The sequence below is a fragment of the Procambarus clarkii genome, chromosome 27 (assembly GCF_040958095.1).
Source record: "Procambarus clarkii isolate CNS0578487 chromosome 27, FALCON_Pclarkii_2.0, whole genome shotgun sequence".
Lineage (NCBI taxonomy): Eukaryota > Metazoa > Arthropoda > Malacostraca > Decapoda > Cambaridae > Procambarus > Procambarus clarkii.
Genome location: NC_091176.1, coordinates 41,803,415 through 41,827,105, shown reverse-complemented (window position 1 = coordinate 41,827,105; position 23,691 = coordinate 41,803,415). Strand labels below are relative to the sequence as shown.

Genomic DNA, 23,691 nt, shown 5'->3' with positions numbered 1-23,691 from the left:
TTTTCGAGGGGTTGAGGATCACAGTTAATAGGTTAAAGACTCATGACAAAATTAAACCTGAGTCTAAACCAATTAATACTGATATTTCAGTCAAACCTAAACAGACTCAGAGTAAGTCTAATAAATATAAATCCAAACCTACTCCATCCACTAGGAAAAGAAGTGGAAATGTAGGTACCTATTCAGTATCTCCTTCAGAGATAACCAATGACTTCTCTACTAAAGAGACTAAGTCTATTAACCAGAGAAAGTGTCTGTTCTGCAATCAGGAACACACCACTTACCAATGTTCTGCTTATCCTACGTATAATGCTAGGGTTAAAAGGTTACAGGAATTGCACAAATGCACCAAATGCATGGGCTCTCATGTTCCCAAGAAATGTGCAGTACCACTACGTACCTGCAACCGTTGTAACCAAGGTGTACACCACTACGCCTTATGTAGAAAATCTTCTACACCAACCATGACCACTGGAGAGAATTCTACTAATTCTACTGCAGTGCAATATTGTAAAGTACATCACGAAGTAAATGTACTTGCTACGGAGTCAGGCAATAATACTACTTTGCCTACCGCTCAACTTAAATTAATAAACCGAAGATCTAGAATTAACACTAGGGGTCTTTTTGACCAAGGTTCACAGAAAACCTTCATTACACAACAGTTGGTAGATGAGTTAAATTTAAAACCTGCCAAAAGTGTGAAGTTAAACATTTCTGGTTTCCTGTCAAATAGTGGACCTCGTGACTACAAGGTAGTTAAATTACTAGTTAGATTAGGATCTTCTACTAGCCCAATCCATGCGGTGGTAGTGGATAAGATTCCTACGGACCTGCAGGTCACAGGATTAGCTCGCACTGCGAGACACCTTAAACGAAACCGCATGAGGCTAGCGGATCATAAAATAAATTCCGATTGCCTCACAGATATTGGAATACTAATAGGCGCGGATTATTATTACAAATTTATTACTGGATGCACTAGGCAACATGGTATGAATTTGTTGTCGTCCGCAGGGGGCAAATTGCCCACAGGACCAGTGCTTTTCAGACAAGGTCCAGCGTCCACAAACCAACAATCCAATAATGTAATTGTGGCGTGACTAGGCTTAGAACAGTCACCCCTACGCTTCAGGGAAATAGCCGAGGATATTGAATCTGACCCACCAATACATCGTTTGTGGGATTTAGAGACGTTAGGCATCATCCCTGAGCAACCAAGTCCTGATGATACGTGGACTTACCAGCAATATCTGGATACCGTTATCTACTCAAATAAACAATACTGGGTAAGACTCCCATGGAAGTTGGATCATCCACAACTTCCAGTGAATTATTTTATGGCAGCCTCACAATTGCGGTCTCAATTAACACGACTGCAGAAGCAGCCAGACAAACTAACCATGTATCACCAACTTATCCAACAACAACTTAACAACAAGTTCATTGAAGTTGTTGAACACGATGACCGAAAAACAGGTCATTATTTACCTCACCATGCTGTGGTGAAAGACTCATTGACAACACCTATTCGTATTGTCTTTAACTGCAGTGCTAAAGTAAAGCCGAGCAGTGTGTCTTTAAATGAATGTCTCCAAACGGGACCTAGCCTAACACAAAGGCTACATGATGTGTTGTTATGATTTCGTACAGGCATTTTTGCCTACACTGCTGACATCAGCAAAGCCTTTCTCCGAGTAGGATTACAGGAGGAAGATCGTGACTACACAAAATTCCTCTGGTTCAAGGATCCACTGGATCCTAACAGTGAAGTAATCACCTATCGGTTTGCCTCCGTATTATTTGGAGCTACGTCCTCACCGTTTCTTTTGCAAGCAACATTAGACACTCATTTGAGGAAATCAGACAGCCCTTATAAGGCAGCCATTAGCGACAACTTGTATGTCGACAATTTCCAGGGGACAACTAATGATCAAGCTGATCTGGTAGAAATCTACCATGAGGCTAACCATGAACTGTTAGGAGCCAATATGCCTCTACAGTCATGGGCCTCAAATAATAAACTGCTTAACCAGGTAATCCAGAAAGAATTTCCAGATTATCAGGTACCCAATCAATTAAAGGTTCTAGGCGTGGAATGGAACACCAACACTGATGAGATGAATGTCAAGTCAGTGTAAACTGATAACTCAACCCTTACCATGAGAACACTGCTCTCATTTGTCAGTCAACCATTTGACCCTTTAGGCTTACTTAGTCCTATATCAATAAGGAGCAAACTCCTAATGCAGGAGTGCTGGCAGAAACATATGGGATGGGATGATCCGTTACCAAGTGAGTTACAAGCTAAATGGCAAATACTCTCAACGGATTTTAATCAGTTAGGCGTTTTGAAATTTCCTCGTAATGCTTCAGGACCAAACTTACCCACCAATTTGCACGTTTTTTGCGATGCCTCTGGCAATGCATATGGCGCAGTAGCCTATTTAGTTAACAGTGCTCAATCAATTTTACTCACATCTAAAGCAAGAGTTGCTCCCATCAAGAAGAGATCCTTACCTCAGATGGAGTTGACTGCATTGCTAGTGGGAGTAAGATTGGCCCATTGCTTGGCAAAGACACTCAATAATATCCACTTTGGTGAGATTGTAGTGTGGTCAGACAACGAGGCAGTCTTACAATGGGTAAGAAACAATAACAACAAAACTCCTTACGTCAGTAATCGCGTCAGGGAGATTCATGATTTATCCGCAGGTTATAAGTTTAGACATGTCCCTACTAAGGACAATCCTGCAGATTATTTGTCAAGAGGATTGACATTAAAACAACTTGTCAAATCTTCGCTGTGGTTCAATGGACCCTCATGGCTTGTTGGTGGTCAGTGGCCCAAACAAAACCCACAAGTCATAGTGACCAATATCACCACTCCCATGACGGAACCAGAGCCTCAACGAATATTAGCCATTGATCCTCATCATTATTCTAACTTAAGTAAATTGTTACGAGTGACTGCGCACGTGTTTGATTTCCTTGCTAAAGTAGGAATTCGACATAAATTTCCCAATCCTGTCCACTATTGGATCAAGCGTGCGCAGCAAGAGACATACGGGAACGAATTTGAGAATCTTCCAGATAAACTCACTAAGTCTCTAGGCATCTGGTACGATGCCAACACTCATAACATACAACGATGTGGAGGACGTTTGCTACATGCAAAAATTGACTTAGACACTAAGAATCCAATTCTTTTACCTCGTCACCACATCATCACTAAATTTCTTGTCTTACATCACCATCAATATGGTACACTACATGGTGGAGTTTTAGATACTCTCACCGATCTTAGACAAAAGTACTGGCTTCCTCAAGGTCGTCAGACTGTTAAAACAATTATTAAATCTTGTGTAATCTGTAAGAGATACGATGCTAGAGTGTGTCCTTACCCAGGACCTCCACCACTCCCAGAAGAGCGAGTGGTTCATCTTCGTCCTTTCGAAACCACTGGAGTTGATTATACAGGAGCCTTACTCCTCACTGGTAACCCAGATAATATACCAGTGAAGGCGTACATTTGTCTCTTTACATGTGCTACAACCAGAGGCGTGCACTTAGAGGTCACTCCAGACATGAGTGCTGAAGCTTTCATTCAAGCTTTCCGCAGATTTGCTGCCCGCCGATCGTGTCCTAGATTAATGATATCAGACAACGGATCTAATTTTGTGGCAGGAGAAAGTTGTTTGCGAGAAGTCTGGAACCACCCTGAAGTACAGTCAGTCTTACAAAGAAGACAATGTCACTGGAAATTCATAGCACCGAGAGCCCCTTGGCAAGGTGGGTTCTATGAGCGAATGGTAGGCACAGTCAAGAAGTGTCTAAGGAAAACTTTACACCGACAAAAGGTCAGTTACTCAGAACTCCAAACCATTGTTGTGGAAATCGAGGCGCGAGTCAACAACCGCCCAATCACCTACCTGTCTGATGATTTCACCCAGAGAGAACCACTGAGCCCCTCTCACTTGATCCATGGAGGTCTACTGAGCCCTCTCATCCCTTTAGCCGAAGAGGACCCTGTAGACCTGTCCCATGTGACCAGAGGAGACTTGGTGGAAAGCTACCAGCATCTTTCTAGAGTTATTAACAGGTGGAATGAGGTGTGGACTCGAGAGTACCTCACAGCTCTACGAGAGTACCACTACGGAGCTTCGAGTCCTTACAATAAGGTGCAATTAAAGCCAGGAGACCTGGTACTAGTGGACAGTGATGGACCAAGGTCAGAATGGCCCATAGGTAAAATTGTTACCATTCATCCAGATCGACAAGGTGTCCTAAGAGTAGTTAAAGTCTTATGCCGAGGCAACACTACTCTAAAAACTTTAGAGAAGCTGGTTCCCCTAGAACTGACTGAACAAGAATATCAGCCAGATCCAGTTTCCCCAGTAATTTCAGAGGACAATGAATTTGTTCCTCCAAGCAACCGTCCCACTAGAGCTGCAGCTCAACAATGTAGGCGGAATTTGCAAGCCTATTACAACTCTGAAGAAGAGTAATTTCCTTCACTTCCCACTGAGATAACTATGATGATGCTACGATGTGATATCACGTAACAAAACATTACACGTCACTATGACCCAGGATATCGCATCACTGTAGATTCTGTTAGTTTAAATTGGGAGAGTTGAATTCTATAAATATTGTGTAGGCTACAAGAAACATGTTTCATTTGACATGTAATTAGCAAGACTCAAGTTCTTGTAAGTCCTTGATAAACCCGGGACGTTCGTTATGTGTGTACTAACATACTAACATATTAACATACTAATGTACTAATCTTAATATCACTTCGGGATAGGTCAGTACACCACAGTACACTACGACCCTAGAATCCTCCCCCCGGAGTTATGTTGGATATTTCCAACACCGAATACAACACTGTTGTATTCTCATTACTTATTACTAACTATACTAATTATTGTAGTAAGTAAAATTAACCACACGTAGAATTCTCATGTACTAATAATTTCATCTGTGCAGTAGGCTAGAATTCTCACGTCACCTGACGCCAGTATTGCGTCAGATTTCCTTACAGTAAACACATTATATCCAATGTATGTGAGAATTAAATTCAATTCTCTATAACTAAGGCATTCTGTATGATAACTAATTGCAGATGAATTGACCTCCAACTAAAAGCCGAATAGAGCGTTGGAGTCATAGCGATTATCTCGTAATAAAAGTTAAAGTCACCAGTGAATGCCATGGGGAGACATTAATTCCTCTCCCTTATATATTTACTATTCTTAAATTGGTAAATAATAATAATTTCTTCCTCTAAATAATAAACCCGTCCAGTCTTCAACGTTTCAAGAGTAAATGCGAGAAATATTAATGTTCGTGACATAATTTGTTTTATGAACGCGCGACGTGGCGTGGGTTGAGGAGGACCAACTCAGTACACGTGGAGAGCCGCTCAGAGGCAGACCTGCGCATACCGTACTCACAAGGAGACGCCATTGTCCAGCCATTTGGGCAGACGTTATCCATCCTCAGATGAAAGTCGCCACTGTGAGGCGTGAATAACCTTGCAGATAATATCTTCAGCTAGTGCTGGTGTCAGATAAGGAACCTTTTAACCTGGTTCTTGACGACACGTGACCAGCCAGCAAAGCGCGCCACTATCCAGGATAGGCTTAGCCGGAGCCTGGGGGAAGCGAATTACGGCAATCTTAAATCTTATACAGTGCCCTTTCAGCTAAGTATATTCCCTTTATGTGATGCATCTAGTAAAGAGTTTTGTAGTAGCTGGGTGTTTGACCGTTATGACGCATGATAACATCTAATAACAGGTGATTAAATTTTGTCACCTGTAACTCTCAATTTCTTGAATATAGAGATTCAGTAGTTAAATTAGTTGCTACCGTAAATATTTGTCTTGCAGCACGTGAGAAGAATTCTTCCTGCCGCCTTCTCCCATGTTAATCCGTCCCATTCGTCAGCCTACCGAGTCCAGAGAATAAGAGGAAACTCCATGGCTTGTCTAGAGGAATCATCATTAAGCTAAGATTTTATATTCCTTCGTGAATCTATTGCAATTCTTTATGTGCAGAATTCCTCAGGATTAATGTGAGTTACTGTAACTCTCATTACTATACTTATAATCTATGTTCCCATTTATGGTAATGATATCAGTTTCAATATAATTTTTATAGGATTAGATTATTATTAATTGAATTAGTGAACGAACCACACTAATTCCTGGACGTACTTACCTTCAGTAATAACCCCCCAATGTAGGTGTTTGAGGGTTTGATTCATTTAATTATACAGCCCATTAATTATTTCTATGATCATATTCTCTAGTATTTTGTCCATAGTCACTGGTTCATCTAGGAATTATCTAATGATCAGAAATTCTCAGTTTCCCTCTTTACTATAAAAGCAGTTGGTCCTTCGTAATCTAATTTACTACATTAATATTTAAATAATCAGATTCAAGCCCCAAATATCCCACACACCCCTTCTCACACAGGGGGTGGAATGGCCCAGAAAACAAAAGGCCGGCATTACGGAAAGAGATAAGGAAACTTTGAACATATATATCTTAGTAAACAGAGCTCAGCGGAAAGACGGCCCAAGACATGGTGGACTATCTGCAGAAGTGCAAGAAGACAGGAGACAAGATTCTCCCAGACCAAAAGGAAAAAATATTAAATGCAGACAAGAAATCCATGGTTTATTCAGAGATGTAAGCTAGCAAAGCAACTAAGTACAAGGGCGTGGAGAAACTATAGAAATAACAGGACATTAGAGAGCAGAGAAAGTTACCACAGTGAGTGGAATGAATACGTCAGGATGAAAAGAAAGGCAGAGCGACAATATGAAATGATATAGCCGAGCAAGGCAAAGACTCAACCTAATTTGCTGCACAGCCACACCAGGAGAGATATAACAGTGAAGGAACATGTAAGGAAATTGAGGATAGGGGCAGGTATATTCACTACAAACAACAAGGAGGTGTGCGAAGAACTTAGTAAGAAATTCCAGGAGATCTTCACAGTAGAGCAAGGAGAAGTCGCTGAGATACGCGAGGGAATATCTAACCAGACACCACTAGAGGAGTTTGAGATTACCAGTGAGGAGGTGAGGAAGCACCTGCAAGAATGGGATGTGACAAAGGTTATCATTCCCGGATGGAATCTCACCATGGATATTAAAGGAAGGAGCAGAAGCTCTGTGCCTGCCACTATCCATGGTGTACAACAAATCACTGGTAACAGGTGAACGGCCAAAAGATTGGAAGAAGCCAATGTAGTCCCAATATACATGAAGGGTGATAGGCAGGATGCACTAAACTATAGACCTCGGTAAAGAACTTTGAAAGAAAGAACTTTGTAAGACAACAGCAGCATGGATCCAGGGATGGCAAATCATGCCTCACAGGATTAACTGAATTCTATGACCAGGCAACACAAATCAAACAAGGTAGAGACGGCTGGTCAGACTGCATATTTTTGGATTGTCAGAAAGCCTTTGACACAGTATCACATAAGAGACTAGTGCACAAGCTTGAAATGAAGGCGGGAGTGAAAGGAAAGGTACTCCACTGGATTACGGAGTACGTAAGCAACAGAAGACAGACAGTCACTGTGAGGGGTGAGGTCTCAGATTGGCGAGGCGTCACCAGTGGAGTCCCACAGGGTTCAGTCCTTGGACCTATACTGTTTCTGATTTCTGTAAATGATCTCCCAGAGGGAATAAAATCGTTCATCTCATTGGAAGATAGGATTATAGGAGGATAGGATTATAGGTGGATTAAGACAGAGGAAGATAGTATGAGGCTATAAGATGACCTAGACAAACTGAGTGAATGGTTCAACAAATGACTGCTAAAGTTCAACCCGAGTAAGGGAAGGGGAAGGGAACTATCGGGAGTGCGCCAAGCCATTACGACTATATAGCACTAGGAAGGGGTCAGGATAAGGATTTGGGATGGGAAGGAGGGAAGGAATGGTGCCCAACCACTTGGATGGTCGGGGATTGAACGCCGACCTGCATGAAGCGAGACCGTCGCTCTACCATCCAACCCAAATGGTTGGACTCAACCCGAGTAGGAGAAAGCTAATAAAACTAAGCGATGGAAACAGGCGGCCAAACACAGGATAACGAATGGGAGATGAAGTCCTTCACGAAACGGACAGAGAGAAAGATCTAGGAGTTAATATAACACCAAACCTGTCTCCTGATGGCCACAAAAAAAAAGAAAAACATCTGAGGCATATACTAGGCTGGCTAACATCAGAACTGCCTTCAGAAACCTGTGTAAAGAATCCTTCAGAACCTTGTACACCACATATGTAAGACCAATCCTGGAGTATGCGGCCGCAGCATGGAGCCCGTACCTTGTCAAGCATAAAACGAAGCTAGAAAAAGTTCAGAGGTATGCCACTGGGGTAGTCCCAGAACTAAGAGGCATGAGTTAAGAGGAAAGACTGCGAGAAATGCACCTCACGACATTGGAAGTCAAAAGAGTAAAGAGAGAGATGATCGCTACTTGCAAAATTCCCAGAGGAATTGACACGGTAGATAAGGGTAAACTGTTTAACACGGGGAGGGGTGGGACGCAAACTATTCGCAAACAAACGCAAACCTTAGGAAATTCTCCTAAGGTTTCAAAACGTCATGAGAACCGTTACGTGAAGGTGTCCTCTCCTGACCCAACAGCCTAAGCCAGAGGACCCAAAACAGAAAACGAGACAGTACATCATTTTCGTGAGCTGATGCCATTTTCAATTACGTTGTTGATTATCCTGAGAGCGAATGTGAGCGAGAACGACGTAGTTAGTAAGAGATGAGTTGTGTTGGCGACGTGGCTGAGCCGGCATACAGAGAGGCAGGAGGGCGCGAGCGGCTAAGTCTCCGGACAACACCTCACTCTGTTGAGCCGGCATACAGAGAGGCAGGAGGGCGCTAGCGGCTAAGTCTCCGGACAACACCTCACTCTGTTGAGCCGGCATACAGAGAGGCAGGAGGGCGCTAGCGGCTAAGTCTCCGGACAACACCTCACTCTGTTGAGCCGGCATACAGAGAGGCAGGAGGGCGCTAGCGGCTAAGTCTCCGGACAACACCTCACTCTGTTGAGCCGGCATACAGAGAGGCAGGAGGGCGCTAGCGGCTAAGTCTCCGGACAACACCTCACTCTGTTGAGCCGGCATACAGAGAGGCAGGAGGGCGCTAGCGGCTAAGTCTCCGGACAACACCTCACTCTGTTGAGCCGGCATACAGAGAGGCAGGAGGGCGCTAGCGGCTAAGTCTCCGGACAACACCTCACTCTGTTGAGCCGGCATACAGAGAGGCAGGAGGGCGCTAGCGGCTAAGTCTCCGGACAACACCTCACTCTGTTGAGCCGGCATACAGAGAGGCAGGAGGGCGCTAGCGGCTAAGTCTCCGGACAACACCTCACTCTGTTGAGCCGGCATACAGAGAGGCAGGAGGGCGCTAGCGGCTAAGTCTCCGGACAACACCTCACTCTGTTGAGCCGGCATACAGAGAGGCAGGAGGGCGCTAGCGGCTATGTCTCCGGACAACACCTCACTCTGTTGAGCCGGCATACAGAGAGGCAGGAGGGCGCTAGCGGCTAAGTCTCCGGACAACACCTCACTCTGTTGAGCCGGCATACAGAGAGGCAGGAGGGCGCTAGCGGCTAAGTCTCCGGACAACACCTCACTCTGTTGAGCCGGCATACAGAGAGGCAGGAGGGCGCTAGCGGCTAAGTCTCCGGACAACACCTCACTCTGTTGAGCCGGCATACAGAGAGGCAGGAGGGCGCTAGCGGCTAAGTCTCCGGACAACACCTCACTCTGTTGAGCCGGCATACAGAGAGGCAGGAGGGCGCTAGCGGCTAAGTCTCCGGACAACACCTCACTCTGTTGAGCCGGCATACAGAGAGGCAGGAGGGCGCTAGCGGCTAAGTCTCCAGACAACACCTCACTCTGTTGAGCCGGCATACAGAGAGGCAGGAGGGCGCTAGCGGCTAAGTCTCCAGACAACACCTCACTCTGTTGAGCCGGCATACAGAGAGGCAGGAGGGCGCTAGCGGCTAAGTCTCCGGACAACACCTCACTCTGTTGAGCCGGCATACAGAGAGGCAGGAGGGCGCTAGCGGCTAAGTCTCCGGACAACACCTCACTCTGTAAACCTCAACAATCAACCAAGGAGTCATCCATCCATCAATCAATCTATGAAGTGTCGAATTCACGATGCACTTGTACTTTTGTTCAGCCGCTTCTGCACTTCTCTAATTTATTATTATTATTATTATTATTTCATTTCCCTGGACTCTAGGAGACTCGAACTGTGGACCAAAAGCGTGTGAGGCCGACGTTCTATCGACTGAGCTATGTGCAGTTTTAATAAAGGAAAGATTCCAGCAGCAACTACTGCTGCCATGCGGGGATTGTCGACTTTCCCTGACTCCTACTGAACTCAGAGTAATTACTGACCCACCCAGACGCCATATAAACTGTCATCCACACTTCCCTGGGAAGTGTGGAAGTGTAGAGTTCCACGGAAGTGTGGATGGCAAATTATTATTATTGTTATTGTTAGTTATTATTATTATTATTATTACTATTATTATTATTATTATTATTATTATTATTATTATTATTATTATTATTATTATTATAGTATTATTGTTATTATTATTGAGAAAGTCGCTTGAGAAAAGCAGTTTTCTCCTAGCTATATCCCGCTATTGCTATTTCCTTGTGTATTATTATTATTAACACAGCCACGAGGAAGTGCGGGATGTGAGGCGGGAGGACTGACCTGAGGACACCACCGTACACAGCCGCCACAAATATCCCAGGAACACCAGTGAGGTGGTCCAGCTTATCCATCACCAGGTACGGTAAGATCTGGTCAGGTTTCTCTATCCTGCCAAGAGTGAGCGGGTCACAGTCCTTGTAGGTGGCATAGGCAACCAGACCGGAGAAGTAGAATGTTGACCATATTGCACACAGACCCACAACGAAGGCAATGCAAACTCTGAAAAGACCAAAAGAATATGATATAAATTTTGACAAGTGGATCTGAATGAACCTTCATGGCAGCTCAAAGAAGGTAATATATTTTCAGTTTTATCAGTTTTACATTCTCACTTGCACTTTTACTGTTATTTTATTCGTTCTCCATGTAATTATGTTCAGGATCTCTCTAGATTAAAGTAAATATATTGATTTGAATATGACCGAACTTGTTTTCAAATACTTTGAAAAATGATTAATTTAAACTATGCTTGATCAAGTAATAATTAAACTTTGTAGAAAAAACATTTACATGAGTTTGAAATTTTAAACAAGTTTACCAAATTATGCCATAAATGTAACTATATATATTGTTTGTTAACAACAAACGATTATTTGCAGTATAATATCATACTTGTCACTAAACACTGATAATTTATATTTTCTTTTATATTTTCACAAATCTGGGGATTAAATATACGTTCTTATAGACTTGTAAGTATCGGACAATACTTGATATATTTAATTAAAGTTGGATTTGTGAAAGAATTGAACATAATCCACAAAGATGATCGGTCCAATTTTATCATAATATAGTAATTTAAAAGATCTCTATGATACACACACACACAGATGTAAACTGGAACAGTACCGATTGTTTCCTCGGATTGTACACTGTCGCAGACTACCTCGGACTGTACACTGTCGCAGACTACCTCGGACTGTACACTGGCGCAGACTACCTCGGACTGTACACTGGCGCAGACTACCTCGGATTGTACACTGTCGCAGACTACCTCGGACTGTACACTGGCGCAGACTACCTCGGATTGTACACTGTCTCAGACTACCTCGGACTGTACACTGACGCAGACTACCTCGCACTGTACACTGACGCAGACTACCTCGCACTGAACACTGTCGCAGACTACCTCTGACTGTACACTGACGCAGACTACCTCGGACTGTACACTGACGCAGACTACCTCGGACTGTACACTGACGCAGACTACCTCGGACTGTACACTGACGCAGACTACCTCTGAATGTACACTGACGCAGACTACCTCGCACTGACGCAGACTACCTCGCACTGAACACTGACGCAGACTACCTCGGACTGTACACTGACGCAGACTACCTCGGACTGTACACTGACGCAGACTACCTCGGACTGTACACTGACGCAGACTACCTTGGACTGTACACTGACGCAGACTACCTCTGACTGTACACTGTCGCAGACTACCTCGCACTGTACACTGTCGCAGACTACCTCGGACTGTACACTGGCGCAGACTACCTCGGACTGTACACTGGCGCAGACTACCTCGGATTGTACACTGTCGCAGACTACCTCGGACTGTACACTGGCGCAGACTACCTCGGACTGTACACTGACGCAGACTACCTCGGACTGTACACTGACGCAGACTACCTCGCACTGAACACTGGCGCAGACTACCTCGGACTGTACACTGTCGCAGACTACCTCGTACTGTACACTTACGCAGACTACCTCGGACTGTACACTGACGCAGACTACCTCGGACTGTACACTGACGCAGACTACCTCGCACTGAACACTGGCGCAGACTACCTCGGACTGTACACTGACGCAGACTACCTTGGACTGTACACTGACGCAGACTACCTCTGACTGTACACTGTCGCAGACTACCTCGCACTGAACACTGACAAAGACTACCTCTGACTGTACACTGTCGCAGACTACCTCGCACTGAACACTGTCGCAGACTACCTCGCACTGTACACTGACGCAGACTACCTCGCACTGTACACTGACGCAGACTACCTCGCACTGAACACTGACGCAGACTACCTCGCACTGTACACTGACGCAGACTACCTCGCACTGAACACTGACGCAGACTACCTAGCACTGAACACTGACGCAGACTACCTCGCACTGTACACTGACGCAGACTACCTCGGACTGTACACTGACGCAGACTACCTCACACTGAACACTGTCGCAGACTACCTCTGACTGTACACTGACGCAGACTACCTCGGACTGTACACTGACGCAGACTACCTCGGACTGTACACTGACGCAGACTACCTCGGACTGTACACTGACGCAGACTACCTCTGAATGTACACTGACGCAGACTACCTCGCACTGACGCAGACTACCTCGCACTGAACACTGACGCAGACTACCTCGGACTGTACACTGACGCAGACTACCTCGGACTGTACACTGACGCAGACTACCTCGGACTGTACACTGACGCAGACTACCTCGGACTGTACACTGTCGCAGACTACCTCGGACTGTACACTGTCGCAGACTACCTTGGACTGTACACTGTCGCAGACTACCTCGCACTGTACACTGACGCAGACTACCTCGGACTGTACACTGACGCAGACTACCTCGGACTGTACACTGACGCAGACTACCTCGGACTGTACACTGACGCAGACTACCTCGGACTGTACACTGTCGCAGACTACCTCGGACTGTACACTGTCGCAGACTACCTCGGACTGTACACTGTCGCAGACTACCTCGCACTGAACACTGACGCAGACTACCTCGGACTGTACACTGTCGCAGACTACCTCGGACTGTACACTGACGCAGACTACCTCGGACTGTACACTGTCGCAGACTACCTCGGACTGTACACTGGCGCAGACTACCTCGGACTGTACACTGTCGCAGACTACCTCTGACTGTACACTGACGCAGACTACCTCTGACTGTACACTGACGCAGACTACCTCGGACTGTACACTGTCGCAGACTACCTCTGACTGTACACTGACGCAGACTACCTCTGACTGTACACTGACGCAGACTACCTCGGACTGTACACTGTCGCAGACTACCTCTGACTGTACACTGACGCAGACTACCTCTGACTGTACACTGACGCAGACTACCTCGGACTGTACACTGAGGAAGACCACTGTGGGAAATTTCCATATCATATACAGACTCTAATGTAACTCCCAAAAGATGTTGTCAATTTACATTAGTTAGTCATCAAAGGATTACAGAGAATGGTAAAGGCCGTTTTATCAGCTGTCGTCACAAAATTAATCTAACTAATGTTACTTTAAAAATTCTCAAGTCTAAGAGCTGGTAACACGATAAATGAACCTACTAAATTAAACATATATAATAAACTGTAAGATTTGACCACAAACCATTTCTTCCTTCCGAATCTTGAATGTACGCTACCTAGGAGGGAGAGGAACCAGCCATTGAAAACAGAGGCACGGTTAATGGTCGTTATGGTGAAACTTCAAGCCAACAGGAAGGCCTCCCTTGACAATGAAACTTAACAATCATGTCCCAGAGAGCAACGTTAACCACATTAGTCACCAACTGTTGCAATATTAAGTGAAGTGCCAGCTCGGTTAACCATTGGACAAGATTACTTGGCCAATTATTTTCTGTATTGGATAAATCGTTAGGGTGCATGGAAGTGTTGTGTGCTAGAATGTGGTAGTGCCATAGGCTGGTCCTGCCAGAGTGTGGTGGTGCCAGAGTGTGGTGGTGCCAGAGTGTGGTGGTGCCAGAGTGTGGTGGTGCCAGAGTGTGGTGGTGCCAGAGTGTGGTAGTGCCAGAGTGTGGTGGTGCCGGAGTGTGGTGGTGCCAGAGTGTGGTGGTGCCAGAGTGTGGTGGTGCCAGAGTGTGGTGGTGCCAGAGTGTGGTGGTGCCATAGGCTGGTCCTGCCAGAGTGTGGTGGTGCCAGAGTGTGGTGGTGCCATAGGCTGGTCCTGCCAGAGTGTGGTGGTGCCAGAGTGTGGTGGTGCCATAGGCTGGTCCTGCCAGAGTGTGGTGGTGCCAGAGTGTGGTGGTGCCATAGGCTGGTCCTGGCTGAGTGTGGTGGTGCCAGAGTGTGGTAGTGCCATAGGCTGGTCCTGCCAGAGTGTGGTGGTGCCAGAGTGTGGTGGTGCCATAGGCTGGTCCTGCCAGAGTGTGGTGGTGCCAGAGTGTGGTGGTGCCAGAGTGTGGTGGCACCAGAGTGTGGTGGTGCCAGAGTGTAGTGGTGCCAGAGTGTGGTGGTGCCATAGGCTGGTCCTGCCAGAGTGTGGTGGTGCCAGAGTGTGGTGGTGCCAGAGTGTGGTGGTGCCAGTGTGGTGGTGCCAGAGTGTGGTGGTGCCAGAGTGTGGTGGTGCCATAGGCTGGTCCTGCCAGAGTGTGGTGGTGCCAGAGTGTGGTGGTGCCAGAGTGTGGTGGTGCCAGAGTGTGGTGGTGCCAGTGTGGTGGTGCCAGAGTGTAGTGGTGCCAGAGTGTGGTGGTGCCAGAGTGTAGTGGTGCCAGAGTGTGGTGGTGCCATAGGCTGGTCCTGCCAGAGTGTGGTGGTGCCAGAGTGTGGTGGTGCCAGAGTGTGGTGGTGCCATAGGCTGGTCCTGCCAGAGTGTGGTGGTGCCAGAGTGTGGTGGTGCCAGAGTGTGGTGGTGCCAGTGTGGTGGTGCCAGAGTGTGGTGGTGCCAGAGTGTGGTGGTGCCAGAGTGGTGGTGCCAGAGTGTGGTGGTGCCAGAGTGTGGTGGTGCCAGAGTGGTGGTGCCAGAGTGTGGTGGTGCCAGAGTGTGGTGGTGCCAGAGTGTGGTGGTGCCAGAGTGTGGTGGTGCCAGAGTGGTGGTGCCAGAGTGTGGTGGTGCCAGAGTGTGGTGGTGCCAGAGTGTGGTACTGCCAGAGTGTGGTGGTGCCATAGGCTGGTCCTGCCAGAGTGTGGTGGTGCCAGAGTGTGGTGGTGCCAGAGTGTGGTGGTGCCAGTGTGGTGGTGCCAGAGTGTGGTGGTGCCAGAGTGTGGTAGTGCCAGAGTGTGGTGGTGCCAGAGTGTGGTGGCGCCAGAGTGTGGTAGTGCCAGAGTGTGGTGGTGCCAGAGTGTGGTGGTGCCAGAGTGTGGTGGTGCCAGAGTGTGGTGGTGCCAGAGTGTGGTGGTGCCAGAGTGTGGTAGTGCCATAGTGTGGTAGTGCCAGAGTGTGGTGGTGCCAGAGTGTGGTAGTGCCAGAGTGTGGTAGTGCCATAGGCTGGTCCTGCCAGAGTGTGGTGGTGCCAGAGTGTGGTGGTGCCATAGGCTGGTCCTGCCAGAGTGTGGTGGTGCCAGAGTGTGGTGGTGCCAGAGTGTGGTGGTGCCAGAGTGTGGTAGTGCCAGAGAGTGGTGGTGCCAGAGTGTGGTGGTGCCAGAGTGTGGTGGTGCCAGAGTGTGGTGGTGCCAGAGTGTGGTAGTGCCAGAGTGTGGTGGTGCCAGAGTGTGGTGGTGCCAGAGTGTGGTGGTGCCAGAGTGTGGTGGTGCCAGAGTGTGGTAGTGCCATAGTGTGGTAGTGCCAGAGTGTGGTGGTGCCAGAGTGTGGTAGTGCCAGAGTGTGGTAGTGCCATAGGCTGGTCCTGCCAGAGTGTGGTGGTGCCAGAGTGTGGTGGTGCCAGAGTGTGGTGGTGCCAGAGTGTGGTAGTGCCAGAGTGTGGTGGTGCCAGAGTGTGGTGGTGCCAGAGTGTGGTGGTGCCAGAGTGTGGTGGTGCCAGAGTGTGGTGGCGCCAGAGTGTGGTAGTGCCAGAGTGTGGTGGTGCCAGAGGGTGGTGGCGCCAGAGTGTGGTAGTGCCAGAGTGTGGTGGTGCCAGAGTGTGGTGGTGCCAGAGTGTGGTGGTGCCAGAGTGTGGTGGTGCCAGAGTGTGGTGGTGCCAGAGTGTGGTAGTGCCATAGTGTGGTAGTGCCAGAGTGTGGTGGTGCCAGAGTGTGGTAGTGCCAGAGTGTGGTAGTGCCATAGGCTGGTCCTGCCAGAGTGTGGTGGTGCCAGAGTGTGGTGGTGCCAGAGTGTGGTGGTGCCAGAGTGTGGTAGTGCCAGAGTGTGGTGGTGCCAGAGTGTGGTGGTGCCAGAGTGTGGTGGTGCCAGAGTGTGGTGGTGCCAGAGTGTGGTAGTGCCATAGTGTGGTAGTGCCAGAGTGTGGTGGTGCCAGAGTGTGGTAGTGCCAGAGTGTGGTAGTGCCATAGGCTGGTCCTGCCAGAGTGTGGTGGTGCCAGAGTGTGGTGGTGCCAGAGTGTGGTGGTGCCAGAGTGTGGTAGTGCCAGAGTGTGGTGGTGCCAGAGTGTGGTGGTGCCAGAGTGTGGTGGTGCCAGAGTGTGGTGGTGCCAGAGTGTGGTGGCGCCAGAGTGTGGTAGTGCCAGAGTGTGGTGGTGCCAGAGTGTGGTGGCGCCAGAGTGTGGTAGAGCCAGAGTGTGGTGGTGCCAGAGTGTGGTGGTGCCAGAGTGTGGTGGTGCCAGAGTGTGGTGGTGCCAGAGTGTGGTGGCGCCAGAGTGTAGTGGTGCCAGAGTGTGGTGGTGCCAGAGTGTGGTGGTGCCAGAGTGTGGTGGTGCCAGAGTGTGGTGGCGCCAGAGTGTGGTAGTGCCAGAGTGTGGTAGTGCCAGAGTGTGGTGGTGCCAGAGTGTGGTAGTGCCATAGGCTGGTCCTGCCAGAGTGTGGTGGTGCCAGAGTGTGGTGGTGCCAGAGTGTGGTAGTGCCAGAGTGTGGTGGTGCCAGAGTGTGGTGGTGCCAGAGTGTGGTGGTGCCATAGGCTGGTCCTGCCAGAGTGTGGTGGTGCCAGAGTGTGGTGGTGCCAGAGTGTGGTAGTGCCAGAGTGTGGTGGTGCCAGAGTGTGGTGGTGCCAGAGTGTGGTGGTGCCAGAGTGTGGTAGTGCCAGAGTGTGGTGGTGCCAGAGTGTGGTAGTGCCAGAGTGGTGGTGCCAGAGTGTGGTAGTGCCAGAGTGTGGTGGTGCCAGAGTGTGGTGGTGCCAGAGTGTGGTAGTGCCAGAGTGTGGTGGTGCCAGAGTGTGGTAGTGCCAGAGTGTGGTAGTGCCAGAGTGTGGTGGTGCCAGAGTGTGGTGGTGCCATAGGCTGGTCCTGCCAGAGTGTGGTGGTGCCAGAGTGTGGTGGTGCCAGAGTGTGGTAGTGCCAGAGTGTGGTGGCGCCAGAGTGTGATGGCGCCAGAGTGTGGTGGTGCCAGAGTGGTGGTGCCAGAGTGTGGTGGCGCCAGAGTGTGGTGGTGCCAGAGTGTGGTGGTGCCAGAGTGTGGTGGTGCCAGAGTGTGGTGGTGCCAGAGTGTGGTGGTGCCAGAGTGTGGTGGTGCCAGAGTGTGGTAGTGCCAGAGTGTGGTGGTGCCAGAGTGTGGTAGTGCCAGAGTGGTGGTGCCAGAGTGTGGTAGTGCCAGAGTGTGGTGGTGCCAGAGTGTGGTGGTGCCAGAGTGTGGTAGTGCCAGAGTGTGGTGGTGCCAGAGTGTGGTAGTGCCAGAGTGTGGTAGTGCCAGAGTGTGGTGGTGCCAGAGTGTGGTGGTGCCAGAGTGTGGTAGTGCCAGAGTGTGGTGGTGCCAGAATGTGGTGGTGCCAGAGTGTGGTGGTGCCAGAGTGTGGTGGTGCCAGAGTGTGGTGGTGCCAGAGTGTGGTGGCGCCAGAGTGTGCTAGTGCCAGAGTGTGGTAGTGCCAGAGTGTGGTGGTGCCAGAGTGTGGTGGTGCCAGAATGGGGTGGCACCAGAGTGTGGTGGTGCCAGAGTGTGGTGGTGCCAGAGTGTGGTGGTGCCAGAGTGTGGTGGTGCCAGAGTGTGGTGGTGCCAAAGTGTGGTGGTGCCAGAGTGTGGTGGTGCCAGAGTGTGGTGGTTCCAGAGTGTGGTGGTGCCAGAGTGTAGTGGTGCCAGAGTGTGGTGGTGCCAGAGTGTGGTGCTGCAAGAGTGTGGTGGTGCCAGAGTGTGGTGGTGCCAGAGAGTGGTGGTGCCAGAGTGTGGTGGTGCCAGAGTGTGGTGGTGCCAGAGTGTGGTGGTTCCAGAGTGTGGTGGTGCCAGAGTGTAGTGGTGCCAGAGTGTGGTGGTGCCAGAGTGTGGTGGTTCCAGAGTGTGGTGGCACCAGAGTGTGGTTGTGCCAGAGTGTGGTGGTACCAGAGTGTGGTGGTACCAGAGTGTAGTGGTGCCAGAGTGTATTGGTGCCAGAGTGTGGTGCTGCAAGAGTGTGGTGGTGCCAGAGTGTGGTGGTGCCAGAGTGTGGTGGCGCCAAAGTGTGGTGGCGAGAAAGTGTGGTGGTGCCAGAGTGTGGTGGTGCCAGAGTCTGGTGGTGCCAGAGTGTGGTGGTGCCAGAGTGTGGTGGCGAGAAAGTGTGGTGGTGCCAGAGTGTGGTGGTGCCAGAGTGTGGTGGTGCCAGAGTGTGGTGGTGCCAGAGTGTGGTGGTGCCAGAGTGTAGTGGTGCCAGAGTGTAGTGGTGCCAGAGTGTGGTGGTGCCAGAGTGTGGTGGTGCCAGAGTGTGGTGGTGCCAGAGTGTGGTGCTGCAAGTGTGTGGTGGTGCCAGAGTGTGGTGGTGCCAGAGTGTGGTGGCGCCAGAGTGTGGTGGTGCCAGAGTGTATTGGTGCCAGAGTGTGGTGGTGCCAGAGTGTGGTGGTGCCAGAGTGTGGTGGTGCCAGAGTGTGGTGCTGCAAGAGTGTGGTGGTGCCAGAGTGTGGTGGTGCCAGAGTGTGGTAGCGCCAGAGTGTGGTGGTGCCAGAGTGTGGTGGTGCCAGAGTGTGGTGGTGCCAGAGTGTGGTGCTGCAAGAGTGTGGTGGTGCCAGAGTGTGGTGGTGCCAGAGTGTGGTGGCGCCAGAGTGTGGTGGCGAGAAAGTGTGGTGGTGCCAGAGTGTGGGGGTGCCAGAGTGTGGTGGTGCCAGAGTGTTGTGCTGCAAGAGTGTGGTGGTGCCAGATTGTGGTGGTGCCAGAGTGTGGTGGTTCCAGAGTGTGGTGGCGCCAGAGTGTGGTTGTGCCAGAGTGTGGTGGTACCAGAGTGTGGTGGTACCAGAGTGTAGTGGTGCCAGAGTGTATTGGTGCCAGAGTGTGGTGCTGCAAGAGTGTGGTGGTGCCAGAGTGTGGTGGTGCCAGAGTGTGGTGGCGCTAAAGTGTGGTGGCGAGAAAGTGTGGTGGTGCCAGAGTGTGGTGGTGCCAGAGTGTGGTGGTGCCAGAGTGTGATGGTGCCAGAGTGTGGTGGTGCCAGAGTGTAGTGGTGCCAGAGTGTAGTGGTGCCAGAGTGTGGTGGTGCCAGAGTGTGGTGGTGCCAGAGTGTGGTGGTGCCAGAGTGTGGTGGTGCCAGAGTGTGGTGCTGCAAGAGTGTGGTGGTGCCAGAGTGTGGTGGTGCCAGAGTGTGATGGCGCCAGAGTGTGGTGGTGCCAGAGTGTGGTGGTGCCAGAGTGTGGTGGTGCCAGAGTGTGGTGGTTCCAGAGTGTGGTGGTACCAGAGTGTGGTGGTGCCAGAGTGTGGCAGTGCCAGAGTGTGGTTGTGCCAGAGTGTGGTGGTGCCAGAGTGTGGTGGCGCCAGAGTGTGGTGGTGCCAGAGTGTGGTGGTGCCAGAGTGTGGTAGTGCCCGAGTGTGGTGGTGCCAGAGTGTGGTGGTGCCAGAGTGTGGTAGTCCCAGAGTGTGGTGGTGCCACAGTGTGGTGGTCCAGAGTGTGGTGGTGCCAGAGTGTGGTGGCGCCAGAGTGTGGTAGTGCCAGAGTGTGGTGGTGCCAGAGTGTGGTGGTACCAGAGTGTAGTGGCACCAGAGTGTGGTGGTGCCAGAGTGTGGTGGTGCCAGAGTGTGGTGGTACCAGAGTGTAGTGGCGCCAGAGTGAGGTGGTGCCAGAGTGTGGTGGTGCCAGAGTGTGGTGGTGCCAGAGTGTGGTGGCGCCAGAGTGTGGTAGTGCCAGAGTGTGGTGGTGCCAGAGTGTGGTGGTACCAGAGTGTGGTGGTGCCGGAGTGTGGTGGTGCCAGAGTGTGGTGCTGCAAGAGTGTGGTAGTGCCAGAGTGTGGTGGTGCCAGAGTGTGGTGGTTCCAGAGTGTGGTGGCGCCAGAGTGTGGTTGTGCCAGAGTGTGGTGGTACCAGAGTGTGGTGGTACCAGAGTGTAGTGGTGCCAGAGTGTATTGGTGCCAGAGTGTGGTGCTGCAAGAGTGTGGTGGTGCCAGAGTGTGGTGGTGCCAGAGTGTGGTGGCGCCAAAGTGTGGTGGCGAGAAAATGTGGTGGTGCCAGAGTGTGGTGGTGCCAGAGTGTGGTGGTGCCAGAGTGTGGTGGTGCCAGAGTGTGGTGGTGCCAGAGTGTAGTGGTGCCAGAGTGTAGTGGTGCCAGAGTGTGGTGGTGCCAGAGTGTGGTGGTGTCAGAGTGTGGTGGTGCCAGAGTGTGGTGGTGCCAGAGTGTGGTGCTGCAAGAGTGTGGTGGTGCCAGAGTGTGGTGGTGCCAGAGTGTGGTGGCGCCAGAGTTTGGTGGCGAGAAAGTGTGGTGGTGCCAGAGTGTGGTGGTGCCAGAGTGTGGTGGTGCCAGAGTGTGGTGGTTCCAGAGTGTGGTGGTACCAGAGTGTGGTGGTGCCAGAGTGTGGCAGTGCCAGAGTGTGGTTGTGCCAGAGTGTGGTGGTGCCAGAGTGCGGTGGCGCCAGAGTGTGGTGGTGCCAGAGTGTGGTGGTGCCAGAGTGTGGTAGTGCCAGAGTGTGGTGGTGCCAGAGTGTGGTGGTGCCAGAGTGTGGTAGTGCCAGAGTGTGGTGGTGCCAGAGTGTGGTGGTCCAGAGTGTGGTGGTGCCAGAGTGTGGTGGCGCCAGAGTGTGGTAGTGCCAGAGTGTGGTGGTGCCAGAGTGTGGTGGTACCAGAGTGTAGTGGCACCAGAGTGTGGTGGTGCCAGAGTGTGGTGGTGCCAGAGTGTGGTGGTACCAGAGTGTAGTGGCGCCAGAGTGAGGTGGTGCCAGAGTGTGGTGGTGCCAGAGTGTGGTGGTGCCAGAGTGTGGTGGCGCCAGAGTGTGGTAGTGCCAGAGTGTGGTGGTGCCAGAGTGTGGTGGTACCAGAGTGTGGTGGTGCCAGAGTGTGGTGGTACCAGAGTGTGGTGGTGCCAGAGTGTGGTGGCGCCAGAGTGTGGTGGCGAGAAAGTGTGGTGGTGCTAGAGTGTGGTGGTGCCAGAGTGTGGTGGCGCCAGAGTGTGGTGGCGAGAAAGTGTGGTGGTGCCAGAGTGTGGTGGTGCCAGAGTGTGGTGGTGCCAGAGTGGTGGTGCCAGAGTGTGGTGGTGCCAGAGTGTGGTGGTGCCAGAGTGTGGTGGCGCCAGAGTGTGGTGGCGCCAGAGTGTGGTGGTGCCAGAGTGTGGTGGCGCCAGAGTGTGGTGGTGCCAGAGTGTGGTGGTGCCAGAGTGTGGTGGTGCCAGAGTGTGGTGGCGCCAGAGTGTGGTGGCGCCAGAGTGTGGTGGTGCCAGAGTGTGGTGGCGCCAGAGTGTGGTGGTGCCAGAGTGTGGTGGTGCCAGAGTGTGGTGGCACCAGAGTGTGGTGGCCCCAGAGTGTGGTGGCGCCAGAGTGTGGTGGTGCCAGAGTGTGGTGGTGCCAGAGTGTGGTGGCACCAGAGTGTGGTGGCGCCAGAGTGTGGTGGTACCAGAGTGTGGTGGCGCCAGAGTGTGGTGGTGCCGGAGTGTAGTGGTGCCAGACTGTGGTGGTGCCAGAGTGTGGTGGTGCCAGAGTGTGGTGGCGCCAGAGTGTGGTAGTGCCAGAGTGTGGTGGTGCCAGAGTGTGGTGGTGCCAGAGTGTGGTGGTGCCAGAGTGTAGTGGTGCCAGAGTGTGGTACTGGCGCCAGAGTGTGGTGGTGCCAGAATGTGGTGGTGCCAGAGTGTAGTGGTGCCAGAGTGTGGTGGTGCCAGAGTGTGGTGGTGCCAGAGTGTGGTAGTGCCAGAGTGTGGTGGTGCCAGAGTGTGGTAGTGCCAGAGTGTGGTGGTGCCAGAGTGTGGTAGTGCCAGAGTGTGGTGGTGCCAGTGTGTGGTAGTGTAACACTGTAAAAGTGTTTGGTTTAGTTGTATTTAATACATACATAGAGGTACATGAGTCACAGACAGGGATTTGAGAAGGCGCCAGCTTGGTCGGCCTGAGTTTCACACCTCTAAGAGTTAATGACCCCAAGTGACCTGAGGTCAGATCATGCGAATTTCACCTTGCTTCCGCTAATCTTATAATTGTAGCCTGTTAGCCTTCAAACATGCCGACGTTTAAGGAGTGGCTTGGTAGAGAGACGGAGGCTATTTACTTGTGGGCGGAGTTAGCTACTAGGTTCCCCAATATATACTCGGTGAGCTATCGATTCGAGAGCATTAACAAGACAGACAGAACGGCAGTCAGCAGAGCAGAGAAGACGGCCCTAGCATGGAGGCTGTCGGCCGGCAGGGCGGGACAGTCTCTGCTCAACTATAGACCCCCCCCCCCTCTATCCAGCTATAGGCAGACACTTGGTGAGTTGAACATTAAGGTGACTTGGTCGTGTTTTACAAGTGTTGTGTGATGATCAGGGGCAGTCAGTTGTAGTGTTCTCAGATTCTTGGAGGATGACTCACTTTACATATATAGATCTTGAACATTGCTTAAATTATGATAGTTATCATGTGAAATATAATTGCATTTATTATTTAAATGGACTTTATTTTGTTCCCTAGAGATTTTGAGTTGAGGTGAGAAAGCCTCTGTGATTACTGGTTTCATGGTTTAGAATGAGTACATGATAAAGATGGGACATACTAATAATGACCTCTTGATAACATCTTTTGTGAATATTTGTGATACAGACAAGTTCCATTCCTTGTCTTGTATGTGATGATCTAGAATTGATGGTGGCAGCATTTCGTCTTCTACTATCTACTCTTCTACTTCTACTCTCCTACTTCTACCTATCTACACCTCTCCCTCCACCCCTTTCTAAACTCTCACTTACTACTATTGACCAGAGTATTTGACTTTGACCTCTGCTTTGACCAGAGGTCA

General features: G+C 50.4%; 1 protein-coding gene across 1 annotated transcript in view; it reads right to left on the bottom strand.

Annotated features, from left to right (window-relative positions):
- LOC138369250 (sodium-coupled monocarboxylate transporter 2-like) overlaps positions 1–23,691 on the bottom strand; it is a 141,969-nt gene that overhangs the window by 19,822 nt on the left and 98,456 nt on the right. The window contains exon 6 of the mRNA XM_069332189.1: positions 10,786–11,004. Within this exon, the coding sequence (XP_069188290.1) occupies positions 10,786–11,004 (219 nt within the window). The remainder of the gene's footprint in view (positions 1–10,785; positions 11,005–23,691) is intronic.